This window comes from Cebus imitator, unplaced genomic scaffold (assembly GCF_001604975.1).
Source record: "Cebus imitator isolate Cc_AM_T3 unplaced genomic scaffold, Cebus_imitator-1.0 Scaffold1041, whole genome shotgun sequence".
In the NCBI taxonomy this organism is placed as follows: Eukaryota; Metazoa; Chordata; class Mammalia; order Primates; family Cebidae; genus Cebus; species Cebus imitator.
Window position 1 is genome coordinate 39,309 of NW_016108356.1, and position 18,595 is coordinate 57,903.

Genomic DNA, 18,595 nt, shown 5'->3' on the forward strand with positions numbered 1-18,595 from the left:
TTGTTATGATTTCCGTTCTTTTGCATTTGCTGAGGAGTGATTTACTCCCAATTATGTGGTCAATTTTAGAGTAGGTGTGATGTGGTGCTGAGAAGAATGTATATTCTGTGGATTTGGGGTGGGGAGTTCTGTAAATGTCTATTAGGTTTGCTTGGTCCAGGTCTGAGTTCAAGTCCTGGATAGCCTTGTTAATTTTCTGTCTTGTTGATCTGACTAATACTGACAATAGGATGTTAAAGTCTCCCACTATAATTGTGTGGGAGTCTAAGTCTCTTTGTAAGTCATTAAGAACTTACCTTATGTATCTGGGTGCTCCTGTATTGGGTGCGTATATATTTAGGATCATTAGCTCTTCTTGTTGCATTGATCCTTTTACCATTATGTAATGTCCTTCCTTGTCTTTTTTGATCTTTGTTGCTTTAAAGTCTATTTTATCAGAGATAAGAATTGCAACTCCTGCTTTTTTTTTTTTGGCTCTCAATTTGCTCAGTAAATCATCTTCCATCCCTTTATTTTGAGCCATTTTGTATCCTTGCATGTGAGATGGGTTTCCTGGATACAGCACACTGATGGATTTTGACTTTTTATCCAATTTGCCAGTCTGTGTCTTTTGATTGGGACATTTAGCCCATTTACATTTAGGAATAATACTGTTATGTGTGAATTCGATACTGTCATTTTGGTGCTAGCTGGCTGTTTTGCCCATTAGTTGATGCTGATTCTTCATTGTGTTGATGCTCTTTACCATTTGGCATGTTTTTGGAGTGGCTGGTACTGGTTGTTCCTTTATATATGTAGAGCCGCTTTCAGGAGCTCTTGTAAAGCAGGCCTGGTGGTGATGAAATCTCTGAGTACTTGCTTGTTTGCAAAGGATTTTATTTTTCCATCACTTATGAAGCTTAGTTTGGCTGGATAGTAGATTCTGGGTTGAAAGTTCTTTTCTTTAAGGATGTTGAATATTGGCCCCACTCTCTTCTGGCTTGTAGGGTTTCTGCTGAGAGATCTGCTGTGAGTCTGATGGGCTTCCCTCTATGGGTAACCTGACCTTTCTCTCTGGCTGCTCTTAGTATTTTCTCCTTCATTTCAACCCTGGTGAATCTGACGATTACGTGCTTTCGGGTTGCTCTTCGTGAGGAATATCTTTGTGGTGTTCTCTGTATTTCCTGGACTTGAATATGGGCCTGCCTTGCTAGGTTGGGAAATTATTCCTGGATAATATGCTAAAGAGTATTTTCCAGCTTGGATTCATTCTCTTCATCGCATTCCGGTACACCTATCAAACGTAGATTAGGTCTATTCACATAGTCCGACATTACTTGGAGACTTTGTTGATTCCTTTTTACCCTTTTTTCTGTAATCTTGCCTTCTCGTTTTATTTCATTGAGTTCATCTTCAACCTCTGATATCCTTTCTTCTGCTTGGTCAATTCAGCTGTTGAAACTTGTGCATGCTTCGCGAAGTTCTCGTACTGTGTTTTTCAACTCCATCAATTCACTTATATTCCTTTCTAATTTGTCCATTCTCGTTAGCATTTTGTCAAATCTTTTTTCAAGGTTCTTAGTTTCTTTGCATTGGGTTATAATATGTTCTTTTAGTTCACAGAAGTTTCCTACTACCCACCTTCTGAAGTCTGATTCTGTCATTTCATCACACTCATTCTCCATCCAACCTTGTTCCCTTGCTGGTGAGGAGTTGTGATCCCTTGTAGGAAGAGAGGTGTTCTGGTTTCAGGTGTTTTCATCCTTTTTGCCCTGGTTTCTTCCCATCTTTATGGATTTATCTTCCTGTCATCTTTGTAGTTGCTGACTTTCAGATTGTTGACTTTCAGATTGGGTCTCTGAGTGGACGTTCTCTTTGTTGATGATGAAGTTATTTCTGTTTCTTAATTTTCCTTCTAACAGTCTGGCCCCTCTGCTGTATGTCTGCTGAGGTCCACTCTAGGCCCTGCTTGCCTAGGGATCACCTGCAGGAGCTGCAGAGCAGTAAGGGTTGCTACCAGTTTCTTCTTCTGCTATCTTTGTCCCAGAAGGATACCCACCAAATGTCAGTCTGATCTCTCCTTTATGAGGTGACTCTTTTGATATACAGGGGTCAGGTAGCTGCTTGAGGAGACAGTCTGTCCTTTATAGGAGCTCAAGTGCTGAGCTGTGAGCTCCGTTGTTCATTCAGAGCTGCTGGGCAGGTACGTTTAGGTCTGCTGCTGCATAACCCATAAACCACTTTTTGTTCCCAGGTGCTCTGTCCCAGGGAGCTTTATTTATGACTTTCCGTTATGCTGCTGCCTTTTTTTTTTTTCAGGGCTGCCCTGCCAAACAAGGAGGCAGCCTGGTCACAGTCTGCCTGCAGAGACTTTGCTGAGCTGCTGTGGGCTCTGCCCAGCTGCCATGTGAACTTCCCTGCAGTCTTGTTTATATGGGTGTAGTTAGAACTGCCTCAGCAATGGTGACCCGCCTGTGTATTGGGGAACTCTCTCTGTAATGGCAGACTGCCTTGGCAATGGTGGGTTGCCTTAGCAATGACAGGCAGCCTCAGCAATGGCGTTCCTGTGGTGGAGTGCCTCGATAATGGTGGACGCCCCTCCCCCACAGAGCTGGATCATCCCAGGTTCAGCTGCGCTTGCTGTGAAACTCTCAATCCAGAAAGTTTCTGATTTCTGTTCTTTTGTGGGAGTGGGACCGAGCCTGATCTCCTGGCTCCCTGTCTCCAAGCCTTTATTCTCTTTTTATAGTTGAATAGTCAACTCTATCCCTGTTGCCTGTTGAAACGGCGCTGGCATCTGTTTGATTTCCTGTGCCGCGACTCACTGCGCCAGCTTAAACAACGGAGCTGAGATTCACGGCGCTTTTTTTTCCCCAGGAATCTCCTGGCCTGGCTTCCTGTTCAGTCCCCTCTTTAATCACATGAATGGACGACTTCCCGGGTCTCCAATCACCAGCCAAAAGGGCACCTGGACCAGTGTATTTTGTATGGAGAACTGCCGGCCGGGGCGCCGACAGAGCAGACGCACAGGGCAAAGCAGATGCACTGACCAAAATAACCGCGCTGGCCACAACAGCCATGCTTGCAACCCATGGGGCACTTCTGCCTGGGAATCTCCTGGTCCGTGGGCAATAAAATTTCGGCGTCCACTCACCCTCTGCGCTTTCTCTGGGAGCTGCAACTCTGAGCTGTTCCTAAACAGCCATCTTGGATCTTCCCTCGATGTGCATTTTTTCATATGTTTCTTGGCCTCATAAATGTCTTCTTTTGAAAAGTGTCTGTTCATATCCTTGGCCCACTTTTGAATGAGTTTGGTTTTTTCTTGTAAATCTTTTATAGTTCTTTGTAAATTCTGGATATCAGCTCTTTGTCAGATGGATAGATTGCAAATTTTTTTTCCTATTCTGTTGGTAGCCAGGTTACTCTATGATTATTTCTTTGCTGCGCAAAAACTCTGGAGTTTAATTAGATCCCATTTGTCTATTTTGGCTTTTGTTGCCAATATTTTTGGTGTTTTAGTCATGAAGTCCCTGCCTATGCCTATGTCTTGAATGGTTTTGCATAGGTTTTCTTCTAGGGTTTTTATGGTGTTAGGTCTTATGTTTAAGTCTTTAAGCCATCTGGAGTTAATTTTAGGGTACGGTGTCAGGAAGGGGTCCAGTTTCTGCTTTCTGCACATGGCTAGCCAGCTTTCCAAACACCATTTATTTAACAGGGAATCCTTTCCCCATTGCTTGTTTTTGTCAGGTTTGTCAAAGATCGGATGGTTGTAGATATGTGGTGTTGTCTCCGAGGCCTCTATTCTGTTCCATTTGTCTATATTTCTGTTTTGATACTAGTACCATGCTGTTTTGATTACTGTAGCCTTGTAGTATAATTTGAAGTCAAGTAGTGTGATGCCTCCAGCTTTGTTCTTTTTGCTTAAGATTGTCTTGGCTATGCAGGCTCTCTTTTGGTTCCATATGGAGTTTAAGATGGTTTTTTTTCCAGTTCTGTGAAGATCATAGGCATCTTGATGGGGATAGTGTTGAATCTATAAATTACTTTGGGTACTATGGCCATTTTCATGATAGTAATTCTTCCTAACCATGAGGATGGAATGTTTTTCCATCTGTTTGTGTCCTCTCTTATTTTCTAGAGCAGTGGGTTGCAGTTCTCCTTGAAGAGGTCCTTTGTTTCCTTTGTTAGTTGTATTCCTAGGTATTTTATTCTCTTTGTAGCAATTGTAAATGGGAGTTGGCTCTTGATTTGGCTCTCTGTTTGTCTGTTATTGGTGTATAGGAATGCTTGTGATTTTTGCACATTGATTTTATATCCTGAGACTTTGCTGAAGTTGCTTATCAGTTTAAGCAGATTTTGGACTGAGACGATGGGGTCTTCTAAATATACAGTCATGTTGTCTGCAAATAGAGACCATCTGACTTCCTCCTTTCCTAATTGAATATTCTTTATATCTTTTTCTTGCCTGATTGCTCTGGTGCATTTTTTCATATGTCATAACTGGCACTTGACCAAAACTCCAAAGAGCTAAGTGAGCACAAGAATAGAGAAGGGAGAAAAGATTATAAAAATAAACACAGTAGGGAACATTACCTTCCTCATTTTACGAAGCCAGCATTTCCTCAATATCAGAAATCTGAATTTTGAAGAAGAAAAACTGCAAACCAATGTCTCTTATAAATGTAAATTCAAACATCCTGAAAAAATATAGCAAATAAAACCCAGCTGTCTATGTCTCTCTGTGTGCATTTGTGTGTATTTTAATTAACATATTATATGCATATGTGTATATATACAGGCAGACCAAAATATATGGCCATATTAATTGATGCAGAGACTCCATTTGATCAAATTGTATACACATTCATGACCAAAAAAATCATCAAAAGAGAAGAAGGCAATCTTCTCTAATCTGATTTTTTAGTGGCAAAATATACATAAAACATCATTCTCACTGGTGAGATGTTAAACCTCCACCCATCCTGAACATCATATATGAAACAAGGATGCTGACTATCATTATTTATTCAACACTGCCCTAACCAGTGAAATAAAGCAATACAGAGAAAATTGAGTTATAAGAATTAAAAAATAAGAAATAATTATTAAAGTAGATCACAGAATACATAGGAATTACAAATAGATTTACAAACAAAAAATTAGCAATACTAACTAAATGTGCTTGATGTAAGGTCATCAAAATAATAAAGTCAATTACATTTCTGTATACCAGAAACAAAGAAATGGAAAGGCATTTTTTTAAAGTATACTATTTAAAAGTCAGATGCAGTGGCACATATCTCTAATCCCAGCTATTCAGGATGATGAGGTGGGAGGATTGCTTCAGCCCCGGAGCTCAATCTAGGCAACATAGCAAGAATCCGTTTTGAAAATATAGTTCTTTAAATATTATATATGTTTATTTCATATATATATATTTATATTATATATTATATATACAACTTACAATTACATCAAAAGTATCATTTATTTCAGAAAAAATACAGTGAAAGCCACTGAACTGAAAACAAAACATTATTGACAAAATAGAAGAAAGCCCAAATAAATTAAGAGCATAATCATATCCATGAATTGAGAGATTCAACATGTCAGGACTTCAATTATTTATAAATTGATCTGAAGATTTTAATGTCACCATGATAAAAATCCCAGCACAGTGTTTTGGGAAATTGACAAAATGATACTTTAAACATTTATTTGGAAATGTAAAAACCTGAGAATAGCCACAAAAAAAGTTATTAAAGCAGCAGAACATATTTGGAAGACCATACACTGCCAGATACTAAGACCTGTTATAAACCTTCATAGGCCCAAATTGGAATGGAAACAGCAGAGTCCATCAAGCTGCCCCAAATATGACTTTCACACTTCTCTCATTGTGTGTTGTTAGGGGATTGGACCATACTATGAATTTGGGGACTTCAAGAGCATGGAGGTGTAGTGCAGGAGAAACAAGCTTACCTTGGGGATGAGGTAGTTTCTGAATTTAACATCACAGGTCACTGCATGGGGCAGGTTGGTAGGAATGAGGTCAATGTACCTCTGGATCTCATGCACCACAGCATCTGTGTAGGGCATGTGGCTCCTGTCCTGCATGCAAGGGCTCCGGTTTCTGCCAACCACACGTTCAATCTCTTCCTGGACTTTAGCTGATAAGACACAAGTAAGAAATGATGGAAAAGGAGAAAAATGGCATATTTGTTGTAGAAATTCAGGTTATGTGAAGCATAATGAAGGGGTCCCAACATCACTATTAAATTATAGGACTGAAAGTACACCTAGACTTAGGAAATTATTACATTATAGATACATCTAACTCTCCTACAAGCTAAGAATTAAGATAAATCTGTAAACACCTACATATTAGCATACAGGATCAGTACAAATATAAATGATAATATGCTTCAAAATATAAATAGTACATTATAATCTCAAATTACTGTCTTTGCAGAAAGAAAAAGATCAAATTAGTGTTTTTTGAGAATAATATATAAAGTTTTAAAACCATACATATAGATCTACTAACAGATCAAAAAAAGTAAAAAAAAAAAAAAAAAAACAAGTAACAAATCAACTTCTCTTTGTTCTTGATGTCTTCCCTTACACCTCCATTATTCATCTGGTGTATTCTAAGGCATTTGTTTTCTATGCCTGGTATCCAGCAGCCTCCCTGACACTTCCATCCTCCTACATGAGATCTCCTAATGCTTGCAGCCCATGACTGTCTCTGACTTGGTTTCAGACATTTGGGTGGAAAATATCCTCCAGTATCTTTCTAAAAAAATAAACACAGAGGGTACAATTTTTTTGCCAACCTGCAGGTCTAAAAATATTATCTATAAATACACAAGATAACAGCTGCTCTTGAGAATTTTAATGCCATTTTGATTCCTGATCATTTATATGTGACCTAATATATCTCTGAATGTTTTTATGACTTTCCCTTTAACTCTGATGTTCTAAAATTCCATGGCCTGGTGTCTTGGATGAATATTTTCATTTCATTTACTTTGCTGGACATTTGGTAAAAATTTTCTATCTAAATGGTGAAAAATTGAGGTCTTTTCACTGGTGCTACTACTTGTTCTCCAGAGTTTACATCTAGCTGCTGAATTTTAGGAACAAGATGGAGAAAGGAGCCAAAGGCCTTAGAATTCAAGTGGACTCTTCCTTAACCCCTCACTCTTTCCCTGTCTCTGTCTGTTTTCCATGAGTGAGCCTCTTAGGTTCGGTTTCTCTAGAGAGTGAACCTCCCTTTTCTGTGGGGAAAAACAATTAATTGACAAATGGAGTTGTGGAGAGAATGTAAACAGGGAGAATTTTCTGTTTTCTGCATCATTCTACCTCTATGTTCTTTGGGTCTTTGTTCTTTTGAATACTTAGCCTTATAGGGACTATAGCAACACAAATTCTTATGACCCTTAGGTTGCAACTTCAATCTCCCTGCCAAATTGGTTATCAGCCTTCTACCTGCTCTGTGTGTCTCAGAAGTTTAATACAGACTTGACGGTTGTTTCCTGTAGTCCTGTATTCCAACCAACAGGAACAATTCTCATTTGTAATAAATTTATCATCATTTCAATGTGACTCTGACCCCAGAAAAACAAGCGTGGTTAATATGCTAGGTGGAACCAGAATCTGCTTATAGATAAATAAATACGAAATTTGAAGAAAAAGAGTTGCTTGTAAAGATAAAACTATTGACCCTAAGAAAAAATATTAACAAGCACCATTTTTCTAGATGCAGATTTTGATAATGAAATTCCCTTAGGCACATTTTGTGCTTAAATAGCATATACCTTTACTATAAACCTAAGCATTTAAAATACTTGCCAGACTATGCAGATTTTCTCAGGCTATCTCATCAAATTTCTAGAATATTCACTATACACTTCAATAAATAGTATTTCTCAAAGAATTAAAAATAGAACTACCCTTTGATCCAGCAATCCCACTACTGGGTATCTATTCAAAATAAAATAAATCATTTTATCAAAAAGACATCTGCATTCATATTTTTACTGCAGTACTATTCACAAAGGCAAATTCATAAAATCAACCTAAGCATCCATCAACAGATGACTGGATTAAAATCATATGTGTGCAGTGTAAAAATCTGCATCTAGTAGTCTATGGTGTGTCTCACGCACACACACATGCACACACACACACCATGCATATAAAAGAATAAAATCATGTCTTTTGTAGCAACATGGATGGAAATGGAGGACATTATCCTAAGTGAAAAGGCTCAAAATAGAAAAGCAAAAACCACATGTTCTCTCTTATCAGTGGGAGCTAAGCAATGAGTACACAGAGACATACAGAGTGGAATAATAGACACTGGAGATTCCAAAAGGTGGGAGGTGGGGAGGGAGGTAAGGGATGAAATGCTACCTAGTGGGTACAATGTACACTACTCAAGCAATGGTTACACTAAAAACCCAGACTTCACTACTATGAAATATATTCATGAACACAATTGCACTTGTACCCCTAAGTCTATAGAAATAGAAATTTACCAGCCAGGCACAGTGGCTCATGCCTGTAATTCCAGCACTTTGGGAGGCTAAGGCAGGCAGATCAGGAGGTCAAGAGTTCGAGACCAGCCTGGCCAGCATCATGAAACCCCATCTGTACTAAAAATACAAAAATTAGTTGGGCATGGTGGCACACACCTGTAGTCCCAGCTACTTGGGAGGCTGAGGCAGGAGAATCACTTGAATCCGGCAGGCGGGGGTTGTAGTGAGCCGAGATCTAGCCACTGCACACCAGCCTGGGTGACAGAGCTAGACTCCATGTCAAAAAAAAAAAGCATACCTATCTCTCAAAGTGGTCTGTTCTACTGGAAAATTGAATTTTGTAAACATGCCTTTTAGTGAAATAAAATTTCTATTCATTTCAAAAATGAAACCACAACAAAGTGGTCTGTTCTTAAGAAAACCAACGTACAATCCTAGACCAATTTGTGATGTCTGTGCCTGTTACAAATCCTCTCCAATGAAATCTAGACACTTTATTCAGAGTAATTTGTCACTAAAATCCAGTGCTTTGCAACTTTTGCTGCTGATCACACTCTTTTCACTTCTCTTAGTCACTCTTCCTATTGTGAAAATTTGTCTCATTCTTATCCCTTCATCATATTTAGACAACTTACAGCCAATGGCATGGAAATTTCAATAATGAAGCTTCTCTAAGAGAAACAAGATGGAGAGCAATAGCAGTGTCTTTCCAACAACATTTCTGAAAATCACCCTGCTCACCATACATCATCATACCTGTGACCTCTGGGTACTTCAGCAGGAGCAGGAGTCCAAATCTCAAAGTGGTGCTTGTTGTCTCTGTTCCAGCTCCAAACACATCAGTTACAGTGGCTATCAAGTTTTCAGTAGTAAATTCAGACTGTTGATTGTGCTTTTCCTAAAAATTATTTCATCATTTAATTATTTGATAGTTTGCCAGCATATTAAATTCCAAAATATATCAGGTTGTTCTAAAGATAGGGAAATTTGGCAACTAGAGAGTGGAGTATTAAAACTACAACAACTGCACAATGTGGCAGAGAATGTAAAATACTTCATTTTCCATTCCCGCTTATCCATGGCTTGCCTAAAAATTACATTTCCCAGTATCTCTTGGAACTGTTTTAGTCATGTAACGTATTTCCTGTCTATGATATATAAGCAGGAACCTGCTGATGGTACTTTCTCTTTCTCCTTTTTACTTAAAACACATATACAAAGGTAGAAGTGGTATAGACATCACCTTGGAACATGAGTATTTAAGAATCATAACAAGGCCAGCTGTGGTGGCTCATGCCTGTAATCTCAACACTTTGGGATGCCAAGGCACGAGGATCACTTGAGCCCAGGAGTTTGACACCAGCCTGGGCACAAGTGAGACCCTCCGTCTCTAAAAAAAATTTTTTAATTGGCCTGTTGTGGTGGCCCATGTCTGTAATCCTAGCAGTTTGGGAGGCTGAGACAGGTAGGTCATCTGGAGGCAGGAGTTCAAGACCAGCCTGGGCAACATGGTGAAACCTCATCTCTAATAAAAACACAAAAATTACCCGAGTGTGAGGGCATGTGCCTGTAATCTCAGTTACTCAGGAAGCTGAGGTATGAGAATCACTTGAACCCAGGAGGCGGAGGTTGCAGTGAGCCAAGATTGCATCACTGCACTCACTCCATCCTGGGTGATAGAGTGAGACTCCTTTTAAAAAAAAAAAAAAATTAACCAAGTAAATGGCACATATCTGTGGTTCCGGCTACATGGGAGGCTGATACAGAGAATCACATGGGCCCAGGAAGTCAAGGATGCAGTGAACCATGTTCATACCACTGCACTCCAGCTTGGATGACAATCAGAGATCCTGTCTCAAAAAAAAATAATGAAGATGAAGGTTCATGTTCTAAGTGGGGATCAAGAATGGCAGCCACCTGGTTCTAGGATGCTTCAGAGCTCCAGTACTATTTCTGCACTGCCCAACATGACACCCTGTAAGTGAAATAAATCAATACATTATTTGTTTAAGCCATGTTAATTGGTTTTTTCTTGTTTGTATACACACAATTTTCATTGATAGAAATGGAAATAAGTAAATTAGGGACAAAAATACATTATAAGTCAGAATCAAAGATTTGCAACTCTCAGTATCGCAATAGCAACATTGCAGAATAGGAGGCTCCAGTCTCTCCTTACACCCAAGGATATACGAAATAAACATCTATTCACAGATCAATTTCCTCTGAGAGAAAGTCTGAAACAAGTTGAAAGACTTCTATGTACTGAGCAACAAAGAAAATATCCACATACTGGCAAGAAAAGGCTACAGCACCAACATGACCCAGGCACTACACCATACAACTGAGAAAGAATCCCCAACACCCAGCTTCTCCCTGGGGAAATGAGGGTTTAGACTACATATTAACACCCTAACTCTAAGATTCCCCACAGCTATGCACTTAACTTGCCAAATCTGGGAGCAGAGGGGACTACGTATACAGGAGTCTCTCTCTAGACCACAGAAAAAAGTACCAGTATTATGTTGGTTCACAAGCACTTCCAGAGATTTTATTCTCTGGGATCAGAGCAGAGAAAGGGATAAAACTCAAAAGTCCAAGTTTCTTCCTAGACGAGACTTAGTAGCATGTTCTGCAAACGGCTGCTGCTGACAGTGGAACTTCTAACTAGCCTCAACATAAAAAAGGCCATATATGACAAGTGCACAGCTAACCTTATACTCAGTAGTGGAAATTTGAAGGAAAGAGATCAGGGAAAAGATATAGATGCCCACTCTCACTACTTTAATTCAACATAGTACAGGAAGTACTAGCCAGAGCAGTTAGACAAGAAAAATAAATGCAAGTTATCCAAATAAGAAAAGAATTAAAATTGTCTGTTTGCTGATGGCATGATCTTGCATATAGAAAACCTTAAAGATATCACCAAAAAACTCTTAGAACAAATAATTAAATTCAGTAATGTTGCAGGATACAAAATCAACACACAAAAATTGGCAGTGTTTCTATACACTAACAACAAATGATATAAAAAAGAAATTTTGGCCAGGCGCAGTGGCTCGTGCCTGTAATCCCAGCACTTTGGGAGGCCAAGGTGGGAGGATCACAAGGTCAAGAGATCGAGACCATCCTGGCCAACATGGTGAAACCGTCTCTACTAAAAATACAANCTGCCGGGTTTTGGAATCAGGATGATGTTGGTCTCATAAAATGATTTGGGAAGAATTCCCTCTTTTTGTATTGTTTGGAATAGTTTCAGAAGAAAAGATTGAGGAAAAACTACATGGCATTGGCCTGGGCCATAATTGTTTAGATTTTACCCCAAAAGCAGAACAGCAAAAGCAAAGATAGACAAATGGGATTATGTCAAACTAAAAAGCCTCTGCACAGCAAAGGAAACAACATAGTGAAGAGATAAATTATGGATTGGGAGAAGTATTTGTAAACCATATATCTGATAAGGGATTAATATCCAAAATATATAAAAGGGTTGGGTGTGGTGGCTCACACCTGTACTCCCAGCACTTCCAGAGGCCAAGGCAGGTGGATAACCTGAGGTCAGGAGTTAAAGACCAGCCTGGTTAACATGGTGAAACCTCATCTCTACTAAAAATACAAAATTAGCCACGTGTGGTGGCACACACCTCTAATCCCAACTACTAGGGAGACTGAGGCAGGAGAATTGCTTGAACCCCAGAGCCAAAAGATGAAGTGAGCTGAGATCAAACCACTGCACTCCAGCCTGGGCAACAGAGTGAGGCTCAGTCTCAAAAAAAAAAAAATACTATATGTATATGGAACTTAACTCCATAGAAAGAAAACAAATAATCCAATTAAGAAATGGGCAAAGAATCTCAATGAACATTTGTAAAAGGAAGACATATGGGCCAGGTGCGGTGGCTTACTCCTGATATCCCAGCACTTTGGGAGGCTGGGGCGGGTGGATCACTAGGTCAAGAGATCGAGACCATCCTGGCCAACATGGTGAAACCCCGTCTCTACTTAAAAATACAAAACTTAGCTGGGCGTGGTGGCACGTGCCTGTAGTTCCAGCTACTCAGGAGGCTGAGGCAGGAGAATTGCTTGAACCTGGGAGGGGGAGGTTACAGTGAGCTGAGATTGCACCACTGCACTCCAGCCTGGCGACAGACCAAGACTCCATCTCAAAAAAGTAAATAAAATAAAAATAAAAAAGGAATTTTTAAAACAATCCCATTTACAATAGCATCAAAGAAATAAAGTATTTAAAAGTAAATTTAACCAAAAAAGTGAAAGGCACCAAGAAATATAAAACATTAATTTAAAAAATGAAGATGGTTGGCCACGATGGCTCACGACTATAATTTCAGCGCTTTGGGAGGCTGAGACAGGCAGATCATGAGGTCAAGAGATCAAGACTATCCTAGCCAACATGGTAATACCCCATTCTCTACTAAAAATTAGCTGGGCACACATCTGTAGTCCCAGCTACTTGGAAGGTTGAGGCAGGAGAATTGCTTGAAATCAGAAGGCAGAGGTTGCACTGAATCAAGATTGTGTCACTGTACTCCAGCCTGGCAACAGAGTGAGACTCCATCTCAAAAAATAAAAATAAAAAATTAAGAAGACACAAATTTTAAAAAGATACCATATACATGGATTGGAAGAGTTGATATTGTTTTTTTTTTTGTTTGTTTGTTTGTTTGTTTGTTTTAAATTCACATTTTTATTTTATTTTATTTTTTTTTAATTTATATTCATGTCTTTTATTTACAGTATTTTTATTCCATCTTATTCCTTACTCTCCAATTTTGACATTCTATAATTATTTTTCTTGCTGTTTTTTCTTTTTTTTCTTTTTTTTTTCCCCATTTATTTATTTTATTGTATTTTAGGTTTTGGGGTACATGTGAAGAACATGCAAAATTGTTGCATAGGAACANCATCCTGGCCAACATGGTGAAACCCCGTCTCTACTTAAAAATACAAAACTTAGCTGGGCGTGGTGGCACGTGCCTGTAGTTCCAGCTACTCAGGAAGCTGAGGCAGGAGAATTGTTTGAACCAGGGAGGCAGAGGTTGCAGTGAGCTAAGATCATGCCATGCACTCCAGCCTGGCTCCTGGTGACAGAGTGAGACTCTGTCTCCAAAAAAAAAGAAGACATGAATGACTAAGACATACAGGAAAAAGATGCTCAACATCACCAATCATTAGAAAGGTACAAATTAAAAACACAATGAACTATTACCTCATATCTGTTAGAATGGCTATTATCAAAGAGAAAAAAATAAGTGTCAGTGAAGATGTGGAAAAGGGGAACACTTGTGCACTGTTGATAGAAATGTAAATTAGTGCAACCATTATGGAAAACAGTATAAAAGTTCCTCGAAAAAACAAAATAGAATTACAATATGATTCAGTAATTCAGCTTATAGGCATTTACCCAAAAGATTTGAAATCAGTATGTCAAAGAGATATCTGCTCTCCCATGTAAATTGCAGCACTATTCACAATAGCTAATATATAGAACCAGCCTAAGTGTCCATTAGTAGATAAATGGATAAAGAAAATTTGGTATATATACACAATGGAATACTATTCAACCGTAAAATGAAAAAATTCTGTTATTTGTGACAACATGGATGGAATTGGAGACCATTATACTGTTAAATAAATCAGGTCAGGAACAGAAAAACAAATGCCATATATTCTCACTTACATGTGGAATCTAAAACAACTAAATTCAAAGAAGCAGAGAGTAGAATGCTGATTACCAGAGGGCTTGGGGAGTTGGAGGAAAAAAGGAGATGATAGTCAAAGGGTATAAAGCCTCAGTTAGAATGGTGGAGTAAATCTGATCTCTTTTTGAAAATAATAAATTGCACAGCCAACTGAATATAGCTAATAATAGAGGACAATCCACCTTCCTATCCATGGATTCCACATTCATGGATTCAACCAAACTTAAATCAACAAAAACTGGAAAAAGAGACCAGGTGAGGTGGCTCATGCCTGTAATCCCAGCACTTTGGGAGGCCAAGATGGGAGGATCGCTTGAGCCTAGAAGTTCAAGACCAGCCTAGATGACATAAAAAGACCCCATCTCTACATAAAAACAAAATTAGTTGGGCATGGTGGTGTGCACCTGTGGTCCCAGCTACTTAGGAGGCTGAGGTGGAGGAATTGCTTGAGCCCAGGAGTTGGAGGCTGCAGTGAGCTATGATCACACCACTGCACGCCAGCCTGTGCAATGGGGCAAGATTCTGCTCCTAAGAAAAAAGAAAAGAAAAAAGTTCAGAAAAAAAATAGTGTACTGAACATGGTACAGATTTCTTTTTCTTGTAATTATTCCCTAAAAAAATACAGTATAACAACCATTTACATGGCATTTACACTGTATTAGAAATTATAAGTAATCTAGACTGGACACAGTGGCTCATACCTTTAATCCCAGCACTGTGGAAGGCTGAGGCAGGAGGATTGCTTGAGTTCAGAAGGTCCAAACCAGCCTGGACAAACACAGTGCAACCCTATCACTAGAAAAATTTTTTTCTAATTATCTGGGCATGGTGGTGTGCACCTGCAGTCCCAGCTACTAGGGAGGCTGAGGTGGGAGGATCACTTGAGTTCAGGAGGTCAGGCTACAGTGAGTCACAATTACGCCACTGCATTCCAGCCTAGGTGATAGAGCAAGACCGTCTGAGAAGAAAAAAAAAAGAATGTAGTTAGACTTAATATTGTTAATATTGCCTGCAGACTCATTATGAACTTAGAAATGTGCAAAACATGGTAGCACATCCAAGATTATGGAGAAAGAGAACAGACTGACAAAGACAAGATGGGGCCAGCCACTATTGTATTCCAGATGTGAGGTAATACACAACTTGATCTAGGAAACAGGCACAGGAATGAATAAAAATACAGAAATTGAAGCAGCATTGCAGACACGAAGACAGAGAGTTTGGACATTAACCACCTATACAGGATGAAGGAGAGAGTAAGGGTAATGGAGATGCTTAGGACAAAGAACTGAATGAATCCAAAGAAGCACAGGAATGAATAAGAGTATAGCAATTGAAGAGACACTGCAGACATGAAGACAGAGAGTTTGGACATTAGCCACTTATACAGGATGAAGGAGAGAGTATGGGCAATAAAGATGCTTAGGACAAGGGACTGAATGATTTGAGTTCTTATATTAGGTTGGTGAAAAAGTCATTGCAGTTTTTGCCATTAATAATAAAATGGAGAGTGGAAGCACAAAGCACTTCAAAGGCAACTAAGACTGGTATAAGATGAGGAAAAAAGGTGACAAAAAATTGACCATAACTATGGGACAGTTTAAAATATTGACTACAGGGAGTAATTAACATATAAAAAAACTTTCTTCCTATTCAATCCTCTAGAATAGCATTAATTTAATAAGGTCGTTATAATTTCCACATGACCTGTGGCATGCCTAATATGTAATCAACTGCACTAAGACAAACCTGACCCTCTCAACAGGTGTACTTGCTAGACAAAGGTAATCATGTCCATTGGTAACAGCTTTACACAGTTTTCTAAGCTTATCAACTCAAAATTACACCAAGGCCAGGAAGGAGAGTAGAGCACTTATAAATCAACACTAATATTCCCTTCTGTTTAAGTGAATTTGAAAAATCAGTGGTTATGTACAAATAGCCTACCAAAATTAAGCTAGCTGATACAAAACTTTGTTAGAAGAAATTAAAGAAGATCTAAATAAATGGAAAAACATCCCATGTTCATCTACTGGAAGACTTAATATTATTGTTAAAATGCATTACTTTCCAAATTGATCTGCAGATTCAAAGTGATCCATATCAAAATATTTGCTATCTTTTTAATAGAAATTGACAAAATTACCATAAAATTCATATGGAACTTTATATAACTAAAATAGCTAAGAACCAAAACAATCTTAGGAAAGAACAAAACTGGAGAACTGACACTTTCCAATTTCAAAGCTCACATAAAAGTTACCCCCATCTGGGTGCGTGGCTCACTCCTGTAATCCCAGCAATCTGGGAGACCAGGACAGGCGGATGGCTTGAGACCAGGAGTTGGAGACCAGCCTGGGCAAAATAGCAAAATCCTGTCTCTACTAAAAATACAATAAATTAGCTGGGTGTGGTGGCACACACCTGTAATCCCAGCTACTCAGGAGGCTGAGATGGGGGAATCACCTGAGCCCAGGAGGTATAGGCTGCAGTGAACCAAGATCATGTCATTGCACTCCAGCCTAGGCAATCAGAGTGAGATGCTCTCTCACAAAAAAAAAAAAAAAGTACTGTTATACTGGCATACAAAAAGCTATATAGATCAATGAAATAGAATTGAGAATCTAAAAATAAATCCTCGTGTTTGTAGTCAACTGATTTTCAATAAATATACCAAGATCACTCAATGGGGAATGAATAGTCTTTTCAACAAATGGTACTAGGACAATTGAATATGCACATGTAAAGAATGAAGTTATACCCATACCTCACACTACAGCAAAAATTGACTCAGAGTGAATCTTAGGCCTACATGTAAGAGTTAAAATTATTAAACTATTAAAAGAAAACTTGGAGTGAATATTTGTGAAATTGGACTAAGGAATCATTTCTTAAATATGATAAGAAAATTGCAAGCAACCAACCAAATAAATAAATTGGATTTCACAAAAATTAAAAACTTGTATTTCAAAAGACACTATTAAAGTGAAAGACATTTGACAAAATGGGAGAAAATATCTTTAAATAACATCTGATAAGAGACTTGTATCTAGAATATATAAAAACTTTTCCATCTCAATAATTTAAACTATATGATAACCTAATTTAAAAATGGGCAAAAGATCCGAATATACTATTCTCCAAAGAGATATACAAATGACCAATAACCACAAGAAAATACTATTTGGCGTCAGGAAAATGCAAACCAACCACATGGACCCACCTCACCCCCACTGGGATGGCTGGAATCAAAAAGACAGATAAGAAGCATTAGCAAGGTTGTGGAGAAAGAGGAACCCTCACAACACTGTAATGAGAATACAAAATGGTGCAGCAAATTTCATGCCTAGGTTTTTTTCTGAGTTTTATATTTTTACCTCTTACATTTAGGTCTTTGTTCTAGCCACAGTTTCTCCAAAGATTAAGCATAGATTTGCTGTATGATCTAGCAATTCCACAGCCAAGTATATACCCAAGGGAAATAATAGCATATCTATACACAAAAACTTATACACAAATGTCCATACCAGCATTATTTATAACAGCCAAAATAGCAACAATCAAAATAGAAACAATCAAAACCATCAACCAATGAATGGAAATATAAAATATGATATATCCACACCAAAATATTATTCAACAAATATAAAGAAATGAGGTACTGATATATGCTACATCAATGAACCTTGAAAACACTGTGCTAAGTGGCAGAAGCCAAACACAAAAGACCACGTACTGTGTAATTTCATTTATATGAAATGTTTAGAATAGCAAATCTACAGAGACAGAAAGTATATTAGTGTTGCCTAGAGCCACCCCCAGTATGGGGTGACTGTTAAGCATATGGCTGCCTTTTTGGGGTGATGGAAATGTTGTGAAATTGATTGTGGTGGTGGCTGCACAGCTCTGTGAAAAATACTAAAACTACTGAATTGTATTTAATGTATGAGAGTACAATATATGAATTAAACTCAATAAAAATGTTATAAAAATAAGCTAGATTGTAAAAAGGAACAATGCGCTTTTTAAATATAGTAATGAGGACAGAGCCACTGGTCACTGAAATATCAGAGATTTTACAATTTTCCTTAACATGGAATTAACAAAGAGGCTTCATAGCATTAAGGAAACCCCTCTAAATGTGTACAAAACTGGAGAATTTATATAGGTTCATTTTTCTGGTAAAGTGTCCATATTTTAATGAGATTATCAAATTAATTAGACCAGAACCATTGACCTAGCAGCAGAGAAGGTGAGGTGTAGGAATAATTTGCTTCTTCCCTTCTCCAGTTTCCTCAAACTATCTCATCTTCTTCACTTCACTCCAACTAGAGCACATTATCTTTTTTTTTT

General features: G+C 38.3%; 1 protein-coding gene across 1 annotated transcript in view; it reads right to left on the minus strand.

Moving 5' to 3' along the window:
* Nucleotides 1–18,595, minus strand: part of CYP2C18 (cytochrome P450 family 2 subfamily C member 18) — a gene marked incomplete at its 5' end in the record, with an annotated part of 44,639 nt that overhangs the window by 10,649 nt on the left and 15,395 nt on the right. Inside the window, 2 exons of the mRNA XM_017521289.2 lie at nt 5,962–6,149; nt 9,279–9,420. Coding sequence (XP_017376778.2) covers nt 5,962–6,149; nt 9,279–9,420 — 330 coding nt within the window. The remainder of the gene's footprint in view (nt 1–5,961; nt 6,150–9,278; nt 9,421–18,595) is intronic.